Source organism: Notechis scutatus, chromosome 4 (assembly GCF_049901735.1).
Source record: "Notechis scutatus isolate UNSWTSFEM ecotype Mainland chromosome 4, rNotScu1.2, whole genome shotgun sequence".
Taxonomy (NCBI): Eukaryota; Metazoa; Chordata; class Lepidosauria; order Squamata; family Elapidae; genus Notechis; species Notechis scutatus.
The window spans coordinates 166,029,697-166,051,514 of record NC_142012.1 but is presented as its reverse complement, the minus strand read 5'-3'; the positions used below and the strand labels follow the sequence as shown (position 1 = coordinate 166,051,514).

The 21,818-nt window shown below is 46.8% G+C and overlaps 1 protein-coding gene across 1 annotated transcript; it reads left to right on the top strand.

The window, feature by feature from the left end:
* Window positions 1-1,594: 1,594 nt before the first annotated feature.
* Window positions 1,595-20,848, top strand: LOC113426751 (deoxyribodipyrimidine photo-lyase-like). The gene is made up of 10 exons (XM_026689152.2): window positions 1,595-1,682; window positions 7,537-7,862; window positions 9,676-9,821; window positions 12,309-12,491; window positions 13,542-13,700; window positions 14,862-15,060; window positions 16,380-16,532; window positions 17,589-17,710; window positions 19,111-19,270; window positions 20,598-20,848. The coding sequence occupies exons 2-10, from the start codon at window positions 7,559-7,561 to the stop codon at window positions 20,750-20,752; spliced, it is 1,581 nt and encodes a 526-aa protein (XP_026544937.1). The 5' UTR covers window positions 1,595-1,682; window positions 7,537-7,558; the 3' UTR covers window positions 20,753-20,848.
* The last annotated feature ends 970 nt before the right edge of the window (window positions 20,849-21,818 follow it).

Below are 21,818 nucleotides of genomic sequence, written 5' to 3'. Positions count from 1 at the left end.
AAAGTTACAATCATACAGTCACAAGTGGGAGGGGATGGGTGATAAGGAGGGATGAGAAGATTGATAGTAATAGAAGAGCAGACTTTGTAAATAGTTGGACAGTGTGGAGGGAATTATTTGTTTAGCAGAGTGATGGCGTTTGGGGAAAACCTGTCCTTGTATCTTGTTGTTCTGGTGTGCAGGGCTCTGTAGCGTCGTTTGGAGGGAAGGAGTTGAAACAGTTTATGTCCAGGATGTGAGGGGTGTGTAGATATTTTCACAGCCCTCTTTGTGACTCGTGAGGATAGACAGGTCCTCAATTGAAGGTAGGTTGGTAGCCATGGTTTTTTCTGCAGTCCTAATTACTCTCTGGAGTCTGTGTCTGTCCTGTTGGGTTGCAGAACCGAACCAGACAGTTATAGAGGCGCAGATGACAGACTCAATCATTCCTCTGTAGAACAGAGTTGGAAGGGACCTTGTAGGTCATCTAGTCCAACCCCACTGTCTGTATCAGCAGCTCCTTGTGCAGTTTGAGCTTCCTGAGTTGGCGCAGAAAGAACATTCTTTGTTGGGCTTTTTTGATGACGTTTTTGATGTTAGGTGTCCATTTTAGGTGTCCATTTCTACTATATCACGTGATATAGTAGAACCTAGAAATTGGAAGGTCTCTACTGTTGATACTGTGTTGTCTAGTATTGTAAGAGGGTTTCTCCTAAAGTCTACCACCATTTCTATGGTTTTGAGTGTGTTCAGTTCCAGATTGTTCCAGGAGCACCACAAGGCAAGTTGTTAAACCTCCTGTCTGTATGAGGATTCATCATTGTTTCGACTGAGACCAATCTGGAATATTTTCTCTGGAATATGCCAAATTAGTGCCAAAGTAGCCACAGTTGTGAGCCTCTTTCAAGAAGAGACTGGACTGCCATCTGTCACAAATGGTTTAGGGTCTCCTGCTTGGGCAGGTGGGGTTGGACTAGATGACCTCCAAGGTCCCTTCCTACTCCGTCATTCTATATTCAATAGAACAGAAGTTGCCTTAGGAAGGGATGGGAGCTTCATCCCTGGAGGCTTTCAAGAAGAGACTGGACTGCCATTGGTCAGAAATGATGTGGGGTTTCCTACTTGAGCGGGTGGGGGGTTGGACTAGATGACCTCCAAGGTCCCTTCCAACTCTCGTTATTCTATATGAAATGGGATGGCTCACCTTCAGAAGGTGTGGGAGCTTCATCCCTGGAGGCTTTCAAGAAGAGACCGGGGCTGCCCGTCTGTCAGAAAGGGCGTAGGGTCTCCCGCTTTGGGCGGGGAGGGGTTGGACTAGATGACCTCCAAGTTCCCTTCCCAACACTCTGTTAATCTGGAGCGGACAACCCTTATAAACGGATCCCCGGATTGGGGGGGGTGGGGGCGAGAGGACAGCGCCGAAAGCATCTCCCGCCACGTGCCGGCCGAGCCCAAACAAACAAGTGACGTCAGAGATTCGAACGCCCAGAAGCGAAGGAGGGGGGCGGGGGGAAGTCTCAACGTTCCATCCCCTCCCGAGTTCATTCACAAAAAAAAAACCGCGAGCGGCGGCCGGGGGCGTGGCGAACGAGGGGGGAGGGGGGCGTGGCGGCCACGCCTCTTTCCCCGCCCAGGGACGTTGATGTTGTGTAAGCGGGCCCAGCGACCGGTTGGCTGGCTGAAGACAGACAGAAGATCGCCGGGTGAGTGGCCGGATTCTAGGGCTGGAAGGGACCTCACTCAGAGGTCATCTAATCCAACCCCTACTGCTCCAGCAGGAGACCTTATAAGATCATCTAGCCGGGTTGGGGGGGGGGGGCTCTGCTGCTTCAGCCGTGTCTCGTCTGCTGCAAGCAGAAGGGGCGGATGAAATCCTCCCTGGCCTGCTTTGCAAGACTGTTGTTAGGACGGATGGAGCCCGCTTTTGGGGATGGTCTTTTGCACGAGCCTGGAGAGGAGGATGGGCTCTGTAGTCTGACTCTGGCCCCGCCTGGGCTCGGCTGGAGGAGGGAGTCGGCCCCACGCAGGGAGGGAGGGAGGCTTTAAAACAAAACAAAAAAGATGGGAAAGAGGTTTATTTATTTATTTGTTTTGGGGAATCTTTTAAATCAGAGATCTCCACACTTGGCAACTTGTGGACTTCAACTCCCAGAATTCCTCAGCCAAGCAAAGAATTCTGGGAGTTGAAGTCCACCAGTCTTCAAGTTGCCAAGTTTGGGGACCCCTGTTTGAAATAATCGAAGTTGTAGGGGTGAGTTTTTCAAACGGGGTAACTTTAAGACGGGTGGACTTCAACTCCCAGGATCCCTCAGCCAGTATAGAACAGCACAGCATAGCCTAGCTGGCTGAGTAATCCTGGGAGTTGTAGTCCACAAGACTTAAAGTTGCCAAGTTTGAAAAAAAAAAACACTGCTTTAGGGGCAATTCCTGAGCTGTTCGTTCTTGCAAACTGCAGCTGCAGTTTAAGCGGGAGTTGGAATTGAGCAATGGGGTGGTTGCCACACCCATCATCCCCCGCTGCAGCATGATGGTCTGGCAGAGGCAGATCCTTCTGGAGAGACAGCCTGGAGGGAGGGAGGGAGGGTTTAAACCAGGAATCTTCAAACTTGGCAAGTTTTAAGACTTGTGCACTTCCACTCCCAGAATTCCTCCTCCATTCATGTTTAGCCCAGGAATTCTGGGAATTGAAGCCCAGAAGTCTTAAAGCTGTCAAGTTGGAAGACCCTTGGATTAGATAGATGGATGGATATATATATTAAACCAAGGGTCTTCCAACTTGGCAAGTTTAAGACTTGTGGACTTCAACTCCCAGAATTCCTCCTCCATTCATGTTTAGCCCAGGAATTATGGGAATTGAAGCCCAGAAGTCTTAAAGCTGTCAAGTTGGAAGACCCTTGGATTAGATAGATGGATGGATGTATATATTAAACCAAGGGTCTTCCAGCTTGGCAAGTTTAAGACTTGTGGACTTCAACTCCCAGAATTCCTCCTCCATTCATGTTTAGCCCAGGAATTATGGGAATTGAAGCCCAGAAGTCTTAAAGCTGTCAAGTTGGAAGACCCTTGGATTAGATAGATGGATGGATATATATATTAAACCAAGGGTCTTCCAACTTGGCAAGTTTAAGACTTGTGGACTTCAACTCCCAGAATTCCTGAGCTAACATGACTGGAGGAGGAATTGTGGGCGTTGAAGTCCACAAAAGTCTTCAAGCGGTCAAGTTTGAAGACCCCTGAATTAAACAGCCTGCTTGGGATTATTAAATGCTCTTTTGTAGATCCAAAAAGGCCTTTATAATAAAGAAACGAAAAGGAACATCACAGCCCAGAATCCTAACACAAACCGACATGCACAAACACAAACACACCAGCCAGCTAGGGGCATCATGGGATATCTCTGAGATATCATTCTATCTATGTAAGTCTGACTTGGGTTTATGCTTAAGCAGCTCGATACCCGTACTTCACTACGAAACCATGTGGTCGGACTTAGTTTTTGGGGAGGAAAATAGTGGGGGGGGGGAAATTCTGCCTCTGCCTACCAGCATCCATTGGCTAGCGTCCTGTCAGTGTGTGAAAGAGAGTTGAGGGCTGTTTGGAAACTGAAACTGTATTTGCTGTGTGAGCAAGAGGGAGACAGCAAGGAGCCTGGGCGTGGCTTAGCTCAACTGTTCTGTCCTAAAGCTGCTTGGTGCTGCTGTGAAACTGAAACTGAAACTCCTCTGCTTGTGTTTGGCTTTTGGAAGAGATTTTTTTTTTCAGGTGGGAAGGGGGTGTAGAACTCTTTAGCATCAGAGCGTGTTAATAATAATAATAATAATAATATGCAAAATACTAATAATACTCTGATGGGCATTGGGAAAAATCCTTTCTTACTGAGCCCCTAGAAGCCAAGAGGAAGATACGGACCCAATTTCAAGTTTGTAGGCTTTACGATTCTGGAGATTTTGTGGTGATGCGTGAGGGGCATTTCACTTTTGATATATAGAGATTCCAGGGATACTTAACAGACTTAAATTAGGCTGAGATTGGATTGTGAAAGTTAAATTGCCACGCAAAGCCAATACACTTGGTCCTCGCTTTATGACCACAGTTGGCCCTTGACTTATGACCACCACTGGGACGAGAATTTCTGTTGCTAAGCAAGGCAGTTGTTGAGTGAGTCATAGCTGATTCTACGATCTTTCTTTTTTTGCCACTGTTGTTAAGCGACTCACTGCGGTTATTAAGTGAGTCAGGCAGTCATTAAGCAAATCCAGCTCCCCCGCCCCATTGACTTTGCTTCCCCAGAAGCCGGCTGGGAAGTTCTCAAATGTTGGTCGTCCTCGACTTACGACCGTTCATTTAGTGACCATTCGAAGTTACAACGGCACTGTAAAAAAGTGACTTATGACCGTTTTTCATACTTAACGACCGTTTGTGGCATCAGGTGATCAAAATTCGGACACTTGACAACTGACTCCTACTTATGACGATCGCAGCGTCCCCGGGGGTCACGCGGTCCCTTTTTGCGACCATCTGACAAGCAACGGGGAAGCTGGGTTCACTTAACGACCATGTTTCTAACTTAACAACTGCAGTGGTTCATTGAACAACCGTGGCAAGAAAAGTTGTAAAACGGGGCATAATTCCCTTGTGAGCTATAAGACCCCCAAATAAATTTATACTCACAATACGAAGACAAGTCTGATGCACAATTTCAAAGGTTTATTGAAGAAAAATAGAAGCATGGCCTCCGAGTGGATTGAATACAAGGAGAGCAAGATTCCATATTCAAACGATACATTTATGCCCTGCACAAAACACGCCACGCCTAAGAAGCCCGCCTTACACCCCCTTTAGATTTTACATTCTTAAGAAGAGATTACTATAAACCCATGATGGTGAACCTATGGCACGCGTGCCGCAGGGGGCACGCAGAGCCATTTGTGCCGGCACGCGAACTGCAGGCAAACTTACCTCACTGGGGCATGTGCGCGCCTCACAGCTGATTTTCGGCAGGTTTGTGGCCTTCTTCGGCCTCCCAGAGGCTTCTGCAGGCTTTGCAGGACGAAAACTAGGTCCGTTTCGTCACTACCTGTTTTTCCGGAAATACCAGAAGTGATGAAACGGGCCTAGTTTTCGGCCTGCAAAGCCTGCAGAAGCCTCTGGGAGGCCTCAAACCGGCTGAAAATCAGCTGTGAGGTGCAGTGCAGGTAAGGGGGTGGGTAGGTATTGCACGCGCGTGCGTAGGGGGCATGGGGGTGTGTGCATTGCCTTCTGGGTGCTGGCACGGGAGCACGGGCGTGCAAACATGTGCACAATTTTTGGCACAGGAGCCCAAAAAGGTTAGCCACCACTGCTATAAGCTTAAGGGTCAACATGATATTGTTTCCTTGGTCTCAGTGTCTTATCTGGTCTTAATGCTGGGCGTTACCTTGGGAGGATGTTCCTTATCTTATTTACTTGTTGTCTCGCCTGGGCAGATCTTCCTATTTTCCTAGAAGGTCGTAATAATGCATCATGTACTTGTCACTGAACACATTTTAGGTTTTAGGGGGTGTAAAACCTAAATGTAAAAAGAAAGAGGAAATTAACAGAAAAAGCCAAACTTAATCATACTTACAATCCTATTATGAAAGAGTAACTTAGAATACGTTTCTCTCACCCTTGACTAATGTTTCACTTAGCGACATAAATTTGCTAAGGGGCTCCATTGCGGTCGTAAGTCGAGGACTACCTAATCACACACCCCTGTCTACCTCCTAGGGTTGTTGTTACAAGAAAATGGGAGGAGGTGTGCGACATGTCCCTTAATGCTTCTGGAGCATTGGGTGGGAATCTCAACCGAAGCGAGAAATCTCCCTTTTGGAGAAGATTCCTCATATGGACATTCAGTGGAACCTCCACCCTCAGAGGCAGTCTACCTTTGTATAAGTGTAGCTGGGCACCAATGCTGAAAAAAATAATCTTCAGGTCCTGCTCCTTGTAGGTATTGTGGCCTGTCCAGCAGCCAAATCAGAGGAGGAGGAGGCGTGGGAGTCAGGGCAGGAGTGGGATTCTACCGGGTCGGACCGGTTCTGTAGAACCGGTTGTTATGATTCTGCGAAGTTTGGAGAACTGGCAAATTGCGCCACTGGCGGGCCCCGCCCCTCCCTGCCCACTCACTCCTTACCTGGCACGTGTACCATCCAATTTGCCGGTGTTTCGTAAGTTGCTATTTTTTCCCTTTTTGTCCCCCAACCGTCAGCTGTTCTGCTGTGCCAGGAGATTTAGAGTGGCTAGAAAACAAGAAATCCTTGGATTTCTTGCTTTCTAGCTAATCTAAAAGCAGAGCTGAATCTTCCTTAGGACTGAAGCTTCTATTTTTCAGTGCAGACTCAGGCAGCAGATTGCAGAAAGGTAGATCTCTAAGTGAATCTGTGATTCTGTGAGCAACTCAATCTGCCTGCTTGCTCTGCCTGATTTTGGGTAAAAGTTACTCTTTTAATAAAAAAATCAATATTTACATACATGGTGTGTCGGGAGTTAATTTTGTCAGTTTGCTTGCAAGCAAATGTTATGTGATAGACTCAGGCAGCAGATTGCAGAAAGTTAGATCTCTAAGTGAATCTGTGATTCTGTGAGCAACTCAATCTGCCTGCCTGCTTTGCCTGATTTTGGGTAAAAGTTGCTCTTTTTTATTAAAAAATTCAATATTTACGTAAATATTTATAATATTTACATACAAGCCACACACACCCAGTCACATGACTATCAAGCCACACCTACAAATTAGGCCACACCCACAGAACCAGTTGTTAAGAAATTTGAATCCCATCCCTGAGTCAGCCTTCCGATGGAGAGTCAACATGCTAGAGTTTGCAGCAATCCAACCGGCACACAAGTAAATAATTGAGCAGGATTCATTTATAAAAGAAGCTTCTTTATGTACAACAATATAAAAACATGATGCAACATGGTAGCAAGTACAAGAAGCAGAAGCAATCCGAACCACCAGCACTGAAGCACAGAAACTACATAATGCAGAGGCAATATTGCAAGGACAAAGCAACTCTTATACGCAGGTCAGTCAAGCTAAGCCACGCCCAGGCTCCGAGTTGTTTGGGTCACCAAACTGTCTCCCTTGGCTGACCTGTTACCATGTCTCTTCCAAGTCATGAACTCTTATACACTGACACAACAGCTCCCAGGTCTGGAGGTGGCTGATGAGGAAGTGCCTGACACGCTAATGTGCAGAAGGCAGAGGAGAGGAGAGCAGTGAAAATCAATAAGCAGGTCCTTGGGACGGAAGAGCCACAGCTGCTAGTGAAGTCCCACCCTAGGGAGAAAAGGCAGGGGGTGGAGATGAATAGATGTGACAGACCACTATTCATCTTCCGCCTGGACGCACTTGTTAGCCTGCGGTGGGAGAGAAACTTTTCGCTGGGGCTGCCGGCACTCCGAATAACGTCAGAAGGTTTATCGTGTTTGGTGAGCTAACCCAGCTAGATTTTAATCGAATCTAGAAAAGGGGTGTGTGTGTGTCTCCATCAAAGGGTCTCCGTCTGCTTACGTTCCCCTCCCTTTTTTGCGAAGACCTGTTTTTGAACTCGCGGCCATGTCTCCAAAGAGGAGGAAGCTCGGGCCCATCACATCTGCGTCTGACAGCTTGGAGGGAGGCCAAAAACCGGACCACGCTGGCACGAAGGCCTTCCCTGCAAGGAAGAAGTCCAAATCTCTGGATGATGCTCCAACCCAGAGCTTGGCCGAGACGGTGAAGGAAGGCCGTTTGAGTGCGGGAGCCTCCGTCGCAGACTTCCCATACAACAAGAAACGTGTCCGGTTGATCTCTCCTGCTCCCGATCTGAAGGAGGGCGCTCGGGGGATCTTGTACTGGATGTCTCGCGATCAGAGGGTTCAAGGTGAGATTGCAGATCCCGCATGGCGGAAACTACTCAATGGTGATTGGTCCAGTTCTTGAGTGCAGGAGAGGTCGTGGTTGGGTTCACACAACCGGGTCAATGCCTTTCCTCAATTAAACCCACATTTGGGGTTTAGCAGGATGGATTGAACCGTAAGTGATCACAGCGGAATTAGCACCCTATATCCTTGTTTCCCACCTTAGAGTGGTGTGGTTGCCACACAATCAGGAGGCTATGAGTTCGATAATATTCTGTATCTTCTTTCTGTTTAATCTTCAATGTAAGTCGGTCCATTTCTGCACAAATCTCATTTTGCACAAATCACACATTTCTCCAGTATCTTCCTAACTAGCACTTTATCTCGTGGTATTTCTTCATTTTTCCAATATTGTGCAAATCTAATCCTCGCTGCTGTTAAGACATGCAATATTAAATATATATTTTACTTATCAAATTTTTCTGGTGCTATACCTAATAGAAAAAGTTCAGGTTTAAAATCTATGTGTTGTCCTATCATCCTTTCTAACCACTTATGTATTTTTGCCCAATTTTTTTTTTTTTTTTTGCTTTAATACAGGTCCACCATATGTGGTAATATGTGCCCTTTTTTTGGTTACATTTCCAACATTTGCTAGACATATTTTTAAACATTTTAGCTAACCTAGCAGGTGGTAGGTACCATCTATAAAAAAGTTTATGTTCAGACAAAACTAGAAAGGATTTAGAAGAACACGGGATTGAAAAAGATCTACAACAGCTAGACCAAATTTTGACAGGCAAAGAGGAAAAATTCATAACAAGAAGGTATAGTTATTTATTGGAAGTGGAACTAGAAGAGATAGTGAAGGGACCAATGATTGCCTGGGCAAGAAACGTAGGTCATAATATAAAATTAGAAGACTGGGAAAGAATGTGGATTAATAATTGCAAATTAACATTGTCAACAGCATTTAAAGAAAATCAGTACAAAATGTTTTATAGATGGCATTTAGCCCCAGCAAGACTGGCTAAAATATATCCAAATATAAAATCATATCCAAATATAAAATCATATCCAAATATAAAATCAGATTGTTGGAAATGTAAACAAAAAGAGGGAACATTTTTTCATATGTGGTGGCAATGCCCAGAAGCAAAAAAATATTGGATGTGGATACAAAGATGGCTATTAGAAATTACAGAATACCAATTAGAACTTAAATATTTTTACTAGGAATTATTAAGGGAAAATTTAGCAAGTCTATCCGATACATCATTATACATATTATAACGGCGGCGAGGATAGCCTTCGCACAGGGATGGGGGGAAAAAAAGATACCATCCAAAGAGAATCTGATACAAAAAAAAATGGACTGTGAGGAAATGGATAAATTCACAGCGGAATTAAAAGGCAAGGATGAATCGGTTTGGGATAGGTGGTACAAAGGGGTAGAATATAGAAATAAGAATTGATGTATAGGTATAAAAAGCAAATATATGTATTATTAATGACACAATGCTGTTAATGTAAAATAGAGATCTGTAATTTTGTTTTTAAAAAAAATTAATTAATTTAAAAAATAGATAAAACATTTTATGTAAGTTTTCTTTATAAGAAGTTGCAATATTCTTATAGTTAAAGTTGCAATATTCTTCTCTGACAGTTGAGACACAGGAACGAGGCCCGAGAATGCTTTGCTCGTACGAGGGCGGTGGCCATTTTGTCTTTTTTTGACCACAGATATCTCTACTCAGAAGGCCCTTTGGGTTGTTGTTTTTTTGGCTGGCATCTGGCAGCCATGACGCTTCTCACCCCTGCGCATCCTTCTTGCAGATAACTGGGCTTTCCTTTACGCCCAGCGCCTGGCCTTGAAACAGCGCCTGCCATTGCACGTCTGCTTCTGCCTGGTGCCCAAATTCCTGGATGCCACCATCCGCCACTTCGGTTTTATGCTCAGAGGCCTGGAGGAAGTCGCCGAGGTATTAGCGGTATTAGAGGGTAGGGTGGTTGGCATTGCAAGCAGTGGCGGGATTCAATTTTTTTTACTACTGGTTCTGTGGGCATGGCTTGGTGGGCGTGGCAGGGGAAGGTTACTGCAAAATCCCCCTTCCCTCCCCACCCCACTAACCTGCTTTCCAGCTCCGTTCTCCTGTGCAGGGCAACAAAAGGAGAGACAGCCATTCAGCTGAGACTCAATGGGAGGCGGAGCATAGATAGGGGCGGGGCCAGTCAGAGGTGGGATTTTCCGATTCTCTGAACGACTCAAAATGTCCGCTACCGGTTCTCCAGAACGGGTCAGAACCTGCTAAATACCATCTCTGATTGCGGCCACAGGGAGGAGGGAAAAACTTAGCTCAGGGGTCCCCAAACTTTTTAAACGGGGGGCCAATTCATGGTCCCTCAGACTGTTGGGGCGGTGGGTGTGGACTATAGTCTGCCTGCTCTTGCCTAACAGGAAGCTCTCCACGTTGTGTTGCATGGGCTGTTGTGTTGATGACAATCTGCTTGTGATGACCCGGGGCATGGCACGAAAGCAACACAGCCAGATAACAGGCCAAACTCCCCTTTACTGCTCCAACTTTGCCCCCCAAACGTCCCCAGGTTTACTACAAGTCCTAGAGCAAAGCTCTCACACACATTAGACACAAACACAAGCACACACACTCAGTGTAGGGTGTGCTTGGGCGTGGGGTTGGACTAGATGACCTATAAGGTCCCTTCCCACTCTGTTAATCTGTAATCTTCAGCAGCCTTTGGCTGCGAGTAGTCCAGTAAGCAAAGTTAGCCAATCAGTAACCAGGGCCAGCAGTCCAACAAGCCAGGTTTGCAAAACAGTAACCAGGGCAAGAAGTCCAACAAGCCAGGTTAGCTGAAACATCAACCAGGGCCAGCAGTCCAATAAGCCAGGTTTGCAAAACAGTAACCAGGGCCAGAAGTCCAGTAAGCCAGGTTAACCAAACAGCAACCAGGGCCAGCAGTCCAATAAGCCAAGTTAGTCCAAACAGTAACCAGGGCCAGCAGTCCTATAAGCCAGGTTAGCCAAACAGTAACCAGGGCCAGCAGTCCTATAAGACAAGTTAGTCCAAACAGTAACCAGGGCCAGCAGTCCTATAAACCAGGTTAGCCAAACAGTAACCAGGGCCAGAAGTCCAGTAAGCCAGGTTGACCAAACAGCAACCAGGGCCAGCAGTCCAATAAGCCAAGTTAGTCCAAACAGTAACCAGGGCCAGCAGTCCAATAAGCCAGGTTAACCAAACAGTAACCAGGGCCAGCAGTCCAATAAGCCAGGTTTGCAAACAGTAACCAGGGCCAGAAGTTCAGTAAGCCAGGTTAACCAAACAGCAACCAGGGCCAGCAATCCAATAAGCCAGGTTAGCCAAACAGTAACCAGGGCCAGCAGTCCAATAAGCCAGGTTAGCCAAACAGTAACCAGGGCCAGCAGTCCAATAAGCCAAGTTAATCCAAACAGTAACCAGGGCCAGAAGTCCAGTAAGCCAGGCAAACAGGGCAAGCCTCACAAGACAGAGTGCAACAATCTCCAGGCTTGTTCCCGACAAATGCCCCTCCCACCGGCACCTCCTTACATCTCAATCCCCAGGTGTGCCTTGTGAAGCGGGGTGGGGGCAGGACACTCTCCTCCCTTGTAGCCGGCTCAGTCTGCGTTGGTCTCGCCTTCTCTCTTCTCTCTGTGCTCTCGGATCAGGAGGGGATGGTCCCTGCTCTTAGCCTGAGATCTGTCTCCTCTGCTCTTAGCCTGAGATCTGTCTCCTCTGCTCTTAGCCTGAGATCTGTCTCTTCTGCTCCTCCCTGTCTGCAGGCCTTTCTGATCCTGAAAAGCCCTGCCTGGATTGACTCTGCCCTTCCCTAGTTTCCTCCAAGGCAGGGGTAGGATTCCAATTTTTTAACAGCCAGTTCTGTGGGCATGGCTAAGTGGGCGTGGCTAGGTGGGTGTGGCCATGTGAGTGGGTGGGCGTGGCTTCTTCTTTTTTTTTTTTTTTTCCCTGTTTGTTTGTTTTTTTGCCTCCTGGGCCTCAGGGAAGCCTCCTGGACGAAGCAGTAGGACAGGGAGGGGAATCCCGGCACAGCTGATCATCGGAACAGCTAATCGTCAGGAGGGAGGAAAAAAGAAATAACTTAACGAGTAACTAGGAGGGGGAGAATGCAGTCAGCGATGCGGGGCATGTGCACTATGTCACACATGCATGATAAGGACTGATTAGGAGGGGAGGGGCGGGCAGAGGGGTGGGTGGGTCCAGCCAGGGGCACGATTTGCCTGTTCTCCAAACAGCGCAGAATCGTAACAACCAGTTCTATAAAACCGGTCTGAACCGGTAGAATCCCACCCCCTGCTCCAAGGCCAACGGAGCCGCCTTCTCAATCTCTGTCGCCTCTTGTTCCAGCTCATCTTCCTCCGCAGATTCAGTCTCCAATGTGGGGCATAACACTGCTTTTTTCCCATTCTGCAGGAGTGTCGGCTGCTCGACATCCCTTTCCACTTGCTGGTCGGTTTCGCAAAAGACACGCTGCCCCTCTTTGTGACCCAACATGGCATCGGCGGGGTAGTGACGGATTTCTCCCCGCTCCGTGTTCCCTTGCAGTGGGTTCTAGACATCCAGGAACGGCTGCCCAGCGATGTGCCCCTTGCTCAGGTGCTGGATTGGGGCTGGAATCGCCATGGGGTAGGGCAGGCCAGTTTGGGGGCAAATCTAACCCTAGATTTATTGGTGCACGAAGACAAGTGGTAGGTAGACACGTGCGGCTCTTTCTTGCATGTCGATGTGGAGGAAGAACCTCCAGAGTCAACAATGCACCCTAAAAATGGCAAGAAAAACTGAAAAAGACGGGCTGGGTGGAGGAGACAGAAGGGGCTATTGGGAAGGGATGGGTTGCGTTAGGTTGTTCCCCCAATCAGGGAAATGTCTGTTTACAGTTGTGAATAGAACAGAACAGAACAGAAAACAGAACAGAACAGAGTAGAATAAATATTGGAATGACTGCAAGGCATTCCAACTGGTCAGTCCCAGAGGAGATCAACCCTGACCGCTCTTTAGAAGGCCAGATGCTGAAGGTGAAACTCAAAGACTTTGGCCACTTCATGAGACGGAAGGACTCGCTGGAGAAGAGGCGAATGCTGGGAAAGATTGAGGGCAAAAGAAGAAGAAGAAAGGGACGGCAGAGAAGGAGGGGGATGGATGGAGTCCCTGAAGCAGTCGGCGTGAGCTTAAATGCACTCCAGAAGTTGGTAGAGGACAGGAAGGCCTGGAGGAACGTTGTCCATGAGGTCATGATGGATTGGACATGACTTCGCCAGTAACAAGAACAACAAGAAAATAATAGGAATAGGAATAGGAATGGAACAGAATAGAATAGAATAGAATAGAATAGAATAGAATAGAATAGAATAGAATAGAATAGAATAGAATAGAATAGAATAGAATAGAATAGAATAGAAAATATGGAATGGGATGGGATAGGATGTGATGGAAGAGAATTTAGAGTAGAGTAGAGTAGAGTAGAGTAGAGTAGAGTAGAGTAGAGTAGAGTAGAATAGAATAGAATAGAATAGAATAGAATAGAATAGAATAGAATAGAATAGAATAGAATAGAATAGAATAGGACTTTTTATTGTCACTTTGAACGTACACTAATCAGCATACATTAAAATGATTGTCCAAGCTCTTCTTATTTCCCATCCTCAGGTGGACGCGCACAATATTGTCCCATGCTGGGTTGCCTCGAACAAGCAGGAATATGGGGCAAGGACGATTCGGCGGAAGATCCATGACCGACTGGCTGAGTTTCTGACCGAATTTCCACCTGTTGTCAAGCACCCTTTCCCTGCTGGGCTTCAGACCAAGGTGATGGAAATGGCAGAATCTGGGGATGGAGTCAAAAGAGGAATCAGCCTAGAGTCCCTATGTAGCCACAAGCAAACCAAGTCCAACCCCTTTTGAATTCCATGGATCCAATCCAACACCAACTCCAGGTAGTCCTCAAATTGCAAGTGGAATGGAGCCTGCCCATTCCATTCGCAACCTGAGAATTCGTGGGAGTGAATCACGTACATTGAATGAGATCACTCCCTCATTTCGTCCACGCATTTGCTAATCGAATGTGTAGTTTGTTAAGTGCATATGAGATATTTCGGGGTAGGGAAGGCCATGCAGAGCCTACAACGGGCCAGGAGAGGCCTCTGGACCACTGAATGGGGCTTCAAAGGGGTAGATGCACCCCTCGGAAGCTCCACTTTATCCAGCAATGTGCTGGAGAAATGTTGCAAAGCCTCTGTGGTTGTTTGTAAGGGTGAACAACTGCCGTGGTGCTGCAAGATTCAGTGTTTCGGGCCTCATTTGGAAACTCTAGGGGCAGTGGTGGTATTCTACGAGTTCTGCCCGGTTTGGCCGAATCGATAGTTAAAAAAAAACAGCTACTGGTTCGGCTGAACCAGTATTTCTTTTTTTTCCCTCCGATGATCAGCTGTTCCGATGATCAGCTATGCCAGGATCCCCCTCGCTAACTTACTGCTTTGCCCAAGAGGGTTCCCTGAGGACCATGAGGCCGAAAGGGGCACACGGGGGCAGGGGGGGTGCTGCGGGGTTTCCCCATACTTCATTTTTTGCCTCCTGGGCCTCAGCAAAGCCTCCTGGGAGCAGAAATGGCCTCCCAGGAGGCTTCCTGAGGCCCAGGTGGCTAAAAAACGCTCACCCAGTCCCATGGCCATGCCTACTTAGCCACACCCACAGAACCAGTAGTAAAACTATTTGCATCTCGCCCTGACTAGAGGGCGCTGATCGCATCACTTCAAACGCTTGCTAAAGGAACGCTCGTTCCCCGGGGATGACCTATATTAGTTGAGAAGATTCCCGCGCATAGGCTTTTAGCAATAAATTAGTTTAACGGAACCTTCTCGTGTGTACTTGGTGCCCTACGAGAGCATCCGAGACACTCCGATTTTCTCCACTCCACGTTCTTTTTCCTTGGTGCCCACTGGCATCTCTGCCCTGCTTGAAATCCTGCAGCCCATCAACTGGGAGGCCTGCTACTCCAGCTTGCAGGTGGATCGCTCCGTGAAGGAGGTGGAGTGGGCCACGCCCGGATCGGCCTCTGGCTTCAAGGTGCTGGAAGAGTTTGTGAAGGACAGGCTGAAGTGCTTCAGCTCGGACCGAAATGACCCCAACCGGCCAGCCCTCAGCAACCTCTCACCCTGGTTCCACTTTGGTGAGTCCCAGGTAGTTCTCAACTTACAACTGTTTGTTGAGTGACCGTCCGAAGTTCCAATGGCATTGGGAAATGTGACTTTCACCATTACAGCCTTTCTAGCATTCTCCGAATTGTGTGATCAAAATTCAGACCCTTAGCCACTGACTCATATTTATGATCGTTGCGTTGTCCCTGGGTTGTGTGATCCCCTTTTGCGACCTTCTGACAAGTCAAGAGGGAAGCCAGATTCACTTAAAACGACCAGGTTACTAACACTGCAGCTGAGGTGATTCACTTAACAACTGGGGGAAGAAAGGTCATAAAATGGGGCAAATGTCACTTAAATGTCTCGCTTAACAACAGAAATGTTGGGCTCAGTTGCGGTCATAAGTTGCGTGCTGGGAGAGGAATTGGAGCCTTTGGGAAGCCCAGCTGGTGCATCGGTGCAGCCGGTACATTGATTGGGGGCTACGGGGAAGGGAGAGAATTTGAACCCAGAGCTTAGAAGCCTTCCCCAATCTGATGTTTTCTAGATATGTTTTAGATTGCAATTCCCAGAATCCACCAGCCAACAAGCTAGTTGGGTTTGGGCAGTGTGGTTGGGCATATTGTGGGAATGCGGTAGTGCTCAACTTACAATGATTTGCTTAGTGACTGTTAGGGATATACACCCTAGCAGAACATGCAACGGTAGTCAGGCAGGCAGGCAGATATGTGAGATAAACTTTGTTGTAGCTTACACTCAGTAAAACAGATACACTGTGCCAGTTAAATAGTTTTTATTCCAGTAAGATTGTTAGCATAGTCAAACAGTCCATATATCATACACTTAGTTCAGTCCGTCCGGGGATTATTCATTAGCAAAGTCCAGTATCGAAAAAGAGGTCAGGAAACTTACAAATAATCAGTCCAGTAATATATCTCTTTTTGCAGTAGAAATATGAAGAAAATCAAACCTCTTTTCTTCGTTCAGTAATAGTAAGGGAAAAACACGCAGTTATCACCATCAATCCATCATTGTCAGCAATCCAGTAAAAGCCAGCAAACAGTGAGCTCTCTTGCTCCCTCTTATGGTGATTTTACAACCACACCCAAAATACATGGTCTGCATTTAAAGTGACACACACAATCATAGTCTATATATATTATTTTACCCAAACTAAGTTAGGTAACCATGTTATTCCTAACAGTGACTATTTGAAGTTACAATGGCACCATTAACGGTGAGGACTTATGACCGGATCCTCGCACTTATGAATTTAATAATAAAGAAACGATAGCCCAGAGGCTGGTAACCTTAGTGGGCAGATGGATGACCTCTGATTTGTCCCTCGTAGGTCAGGTGGCTGTGCAACGAGCCATTTTGGAGGTGCGCAAACATCGCGCCAGGTACAAAGAGTCTGTGGAAGGTTTCATCGAGGAGGCTGTGGTGCGTCGGGAATTAGCGGACAACTTCTGTTTCTACAACCCCAACTACGACAAGGTTGAAGGTAATGGAGCCCTCCGTCTTCTGGGCTCATACGAGACGCGTAGACCCAAATACCCAAGCGAACCATAAACAGGTTGGGTGAAGGCCTCTGCCACATCCTTAAACCTGTGCCTGGTTGTGTGAATGCAGCCACTGTGTCAGGCGTGAATAACCGGACTCAGTTGTGTAGAGTTCAAACTAGCTACTTTATTGTTTTCTGCCTGCAATACAGGAATCTTCCCAGACGGGCAGTTTTCGCGTAGGAAAAACCAGACAAAGCTCAAAAGCATTTGGGGTGTGCGTCTTTATATGTGAGATCTTGCTCCCTTGTGTTTATGTAGTGAGTCCAGGCTAATTCCCTGTTTGACCTCTCCTTCCAACTGGGTGTTTTGACTCCCCAAACACGACAAACCCTCTGAAGTTAACTCAAAGATTCCTTTAATTAGGAGCGCCGGCAGCCCCAGCAAAACATTTCTCTCTCACCGCCGGCTAACAAGTCCATCCAGCAGGGAGATGAATAGTTGTCTGCCACATCTATTCATCTCCGCCCCCTATCCCCAGAGCCAAGATGGGGCTTCGCTAGCAGCGGCGGCTCTTCTGCCCCGAGGACCGGCCCATAGATTTCCACTGCTCTCCTCTCCTCTGCCTTCTGCGAATCAGGCACTGGACCCAGCTGTTTCTTCTCTTCCTCATCAGCCACCTCCAGACATGGCTCTTCCATCCCAAGTATCGGCCCATAGATTTCCACTGCTCTCCTCTCCTCTGCCTTCTGTGAATCAGGCACTGGACCCAGCTGTTCCTCCTCTTTCTCATCAGCCACCTCCAGACCTGGGGCTGTTGACTCTCCATCGGAGGGCTGACGGACGGCCCAGGCTCCGCCTCTGTCTCTGTCTGTCTCTCTCTGCCAGCTCTATTCCCTCTTCCCCCTCGGAGCTCTCAGGTTGTCCTGATGCTGACCCGACTCCCACACCTCCTCCTCCTCCTCTGATTCGGTTGTTGGAGAGACCGGCAGCTGATAGGCCACAACTCTGGGACGGTTGCTCTCCAACATTTTTGACAGGTGTACATTCTTCCAAAGGTGCTTACGACTGGGCCAAGACCACACTGAAGCTCCATGCCCAGGACAAGAGGCCTTACCTGTACACCCTGGAGCAATTAGAAGAAGGGAAGACGCACGACCCCCTGTGGAACGCTGCACAGGTAGGTCGAAGGCAAGAGGAAACATGGTTAGGAGATCCTGGTTAATTGCATTTGACTAGGATTTTTCCCCCAAATTTGTTTTTATTTTTTTATTCTTTAAACATCTCTTTGAGTGAACAGCGCGATTCCAGGTTTTAACATACATACATAATCATAATTATATTTCCAGATTTCTCATCCAGTTTCACATCCTATCATTACCTATTCCATTTTCCTTTTAATATGTTTTATCATTTCATGTTATTTCATTCCTCATGATAAATATTATATGGGTTGACATTTTGCTTGTCAGAAGATCGCAAAAGTAAAAAAAAAAATATTGGACAAAAAGACATAACTTGGTTGGGGAAAATGATAAGGCAGCATATAGATTTGAAACCAGAAATATTTTTTGTTGGGCATCCTGCTGGAAAAGTATGACAAAAGGAATATAGATGTGATGACCCGGGGTGGGATACAAAAGCAACAAAGTCACAAAACCAGGTGAAGTCCCTTTAATTCCTTCAACTTGGCTTCAAAAGTCCAATTATCATTCACTAGAGAAAAAACTCCCCCACAAACAGTTGCGAAAAGGAAGAAATTCCGTTCAAACTCAAAATGCATATAAATTATAAATAGAAAAAAACAACACAAACCACACTGAAGCAATTAATGAGACAAGGGCTTGAAGATATCCACAACTATTGAAATACACACACACAGGGAAGGATGCCAGAACTCAGATAAGATCTGACAAACTAGAAATATTTCACGCTTTGCTTCCAGCACTGAGCCATGTGCAGTTTGCCCTTTTAAACAGTCCTCCCAGCTGCAGCCCATGAAGGGGATCAGGGCCCTTTCCTCCCCTGTAGACCACACCATTCACGTTTCTCCCTTATCCACTCCTCCCAGCGTGCTCTAGGATGAAAAGGGGATGGGCCTGGGTCTTCCTCTGAATGCCCAGCCGGCCTGTGCCCTTCCCCAGTTTCCTCCACAACCTCCGGAGCCACACTCCCACTCCCTGTCGGCTGTTCCTCCTCTCCCTCGGACTCTCAACAGAGGCATGACAGCCTGGGTGTAGCTTGGTTGGCACATAATTCATTGTCACCCTTCACCCTGGTTTTCCCCCACCCCCTGGGTGTGTCATCATTCATATTCTCCAATGGGACGCATCCATAGCCAAGAGTTATCAATCATGCTCTCCAGTTAGAATTTTGCTCACGGCAGAAACTTCAGTCACCTAGTTACTATCTTTGAAAACATTTATGGAATGCACTTTCGGTTTCCAAGCTGCCGCACTGCTCCCCCTCCCTTTCTGTTGGCAACTCTAAAAAGACCATAGAAATATGTGACGAGTTGACACTAGCTTTCTTCAAGGACATGCGAAGTTCACCAGTCCTTCCCCCGCTCTTCCATCTCAGCTCCAGATGGTTCACGAAGGGAAGATGCATGGCTTCCTGCGGATGTATTGGGCCAAGAAGATTTTGGAGTGGACCAGATCACCGGAGGAGGCCCTGCAGTTTAGCATCTACCTGAATGACCGCTACGAATTGGACGGCAGAGACCCCAATGGTTACGTAGGTGAGTAATGGGAGAGGCTGGGAGGTCCCCCAAGGAATTTGGAGGAAAAGGACCCACAACTTAGTCTTTGGGCTTCTCTCTGGCCCTTGTGAAGTAGGATGGTCATTAAGCGAGGATTCCCTGTGCCGCTAAACCCATACCAGAGCGGGGAATGACATGCGTAATGGATGTAGTTTCATAAGTTTAAGGTTTTGCTTGACGGCCTCTTTCCAGAGTCTCTTAGTTATCCATGTTGATCGCACGGCTCCTAAGCGAGGGATGGGAGAAGTAGCTGAGATCTCACCACTCTTGGAGATCGACGGTAGTTGGGGCACTGGTTGTGTGTACATCCGTACATCAAAGAGTGTGTGTCACTTAAACTCAAATAGATCTTTTTAGATTTGTTGTTGTTGGCTGGGAAGTCGTGTCCGAGCCATCGTGACCCCATGGACAACGTTCCTCCAGGCCTCTACCATCTTCTGGAGTCCATTTAAGCTCATGCCGACTGCTTACGGGTCTCCATCCAGCCCCTTCCTTCTCAGCCGTCCCCTTCTTCTTCTGTTCCCCTCAATCGTTCCCAGCATTAGGGTTTCTAGATCAGAATTAGTTTAAAAAATTAGATTAGATTACATGTGTATCTCTACGTCAATAGAGTATGTCACTTAAACGCAGATCTTTCTAGATTAGACGAGATTAAAGATTAGACTAGATTAGATTATGTGTGCATCCATATGGCAATAGAATGTATGACTTAAACTATAAATCCTTCTACATTGGATTAATTAGACTAGACTAGATTATAGATTAGTCTAGACTAGATTAGACTAGATTAGGTATGCATCCAGAGGGTGATTTAAACTCAGATAGATCTTTCTAGATTAGTTTAGAAGAGATTAAAGATTAGATTAGATTAGATCATGTGTGTACCCACATGCCAATAGAATGTCACTTAAACTATAACTCTTTCTAGATTTGATTAATTAGATTATAGATTAATCTAGACTAGACTAGATTAGGTATACATCCAGAGTGTGTCACTTAAATTCAGACAGATCTTTCTAGAATAGATAGATTAGAACGGGATTATAGATTAGATTGTTCATCCATCTCAATGTGTCACTTAAACTCAGATAGATCTTTCTAGATTATGTTGTTATGTTGTTATAAATTATGTGAATCCATATGTCAATAAAGTGTGTCATTTAAAACTCAGATCTTTCTAGATTAGATTATATTAGATTATAGATTAAGTTAGATTAGATTATAGATTAGATTAAATTAGATTAGATTAGATTAGACACTTTATTTGGCCAGGTATGGCTAGCCTTGTTCTCTGGTCTCTTGTTAGGCTGCATGTGGTCCATCTGTGGGATCCACGATCAAGGGTGGGCTGAAAGGGCCGTCTTTGGCAAGATCCGCTACATGAATTATGCCGGTTGCAAGAGGAAGTTTGATGTCGCCCAGTTCGAGCGCAAATACAGTCCTCGACGCTTCACTCAGTAACCTCGGCGGAAGGGCACAGTCGAAGCTGCGGGGACGTGTGTTTCTCCCCTTCTAAATGACAAGAATAATAAAGACACTCATTGTTGCGCAACAAAAGCAAGCTTGATCTACTCATTGAGACACCAGGCTAGAAACCAGGCGAGGGCAAGTTCTAGTTCTCTTAAGAGATGAAAGCCGGTTGGGTGACTGGGCCAATCACAAGGAGATGGTGAGTTCTAGATTTTGGCCTAATCACTGGAAAATGGTGAGTTCTAGTCCCACCTTAGGCATGAAAGCCAGCTGGGTGACTTTGGGCCAATCATCAGGAGATGGTGAGTTCAGTCCTGCCTTAGGCATGAAGGCCACCTGGGTGACTTTGGGCCAATCATCAGGAGATGGAGTTCTAGTCCTGTCTTAGGCATGAGAGGAGCAATTACCAGGAGATGGTGAGTTCTAGTCCTGCCTTAGGCATGAGAGGAGCAATTACCAGGAGATGGTGAGTTCTAGTCTGCCTTAGGCATGACCACCTGGGTGACTTTGGACCAATTACCAGGAGATGGTGAGTTCTAGTCCTGCCTTAGGCATGAAGGCCACCTGGGTGACTTTGGGCCAATCCAGGAGACTGTGAGTTCTAGTCCTGCCTTAGGCATGAAAGGAGCTGGGTGACTTTGGGCCAATCATCAGGAGATGGTGAGTTCTAGTCCTGCCTTAGGCATGAAGGCCACCTGGGTGACTTTGGACCAATTACCAGGAGATGGTGAGTTCTAGTCCTGCCTTAGGCATGAAGGCCACCTGGGTGACTTTGGGCCAATTACCAGGAGACTGTGAGTTCTAGTCCTGCCTTAGGCATGAAAGGAGCTGGGTGACTTTGGGCCAATCATCAGGAGATGGTGAGTTCTAGTCCTGCCTTAGGCATGAGAGGAGCAATTACCAGGAGATGGTGAGTTCTAGTCCTGCCTTAGGCATGAGAGGAGCAATTACCAGGAGATGGTGAGTTCTAGTCCTGCCTTAGGCATGAAGGCCACCTGGGTGACTTTGGGCCAATTACCAGGAGACTGTGAGTTCTAGTCCTGCCTTAGGCATGAAA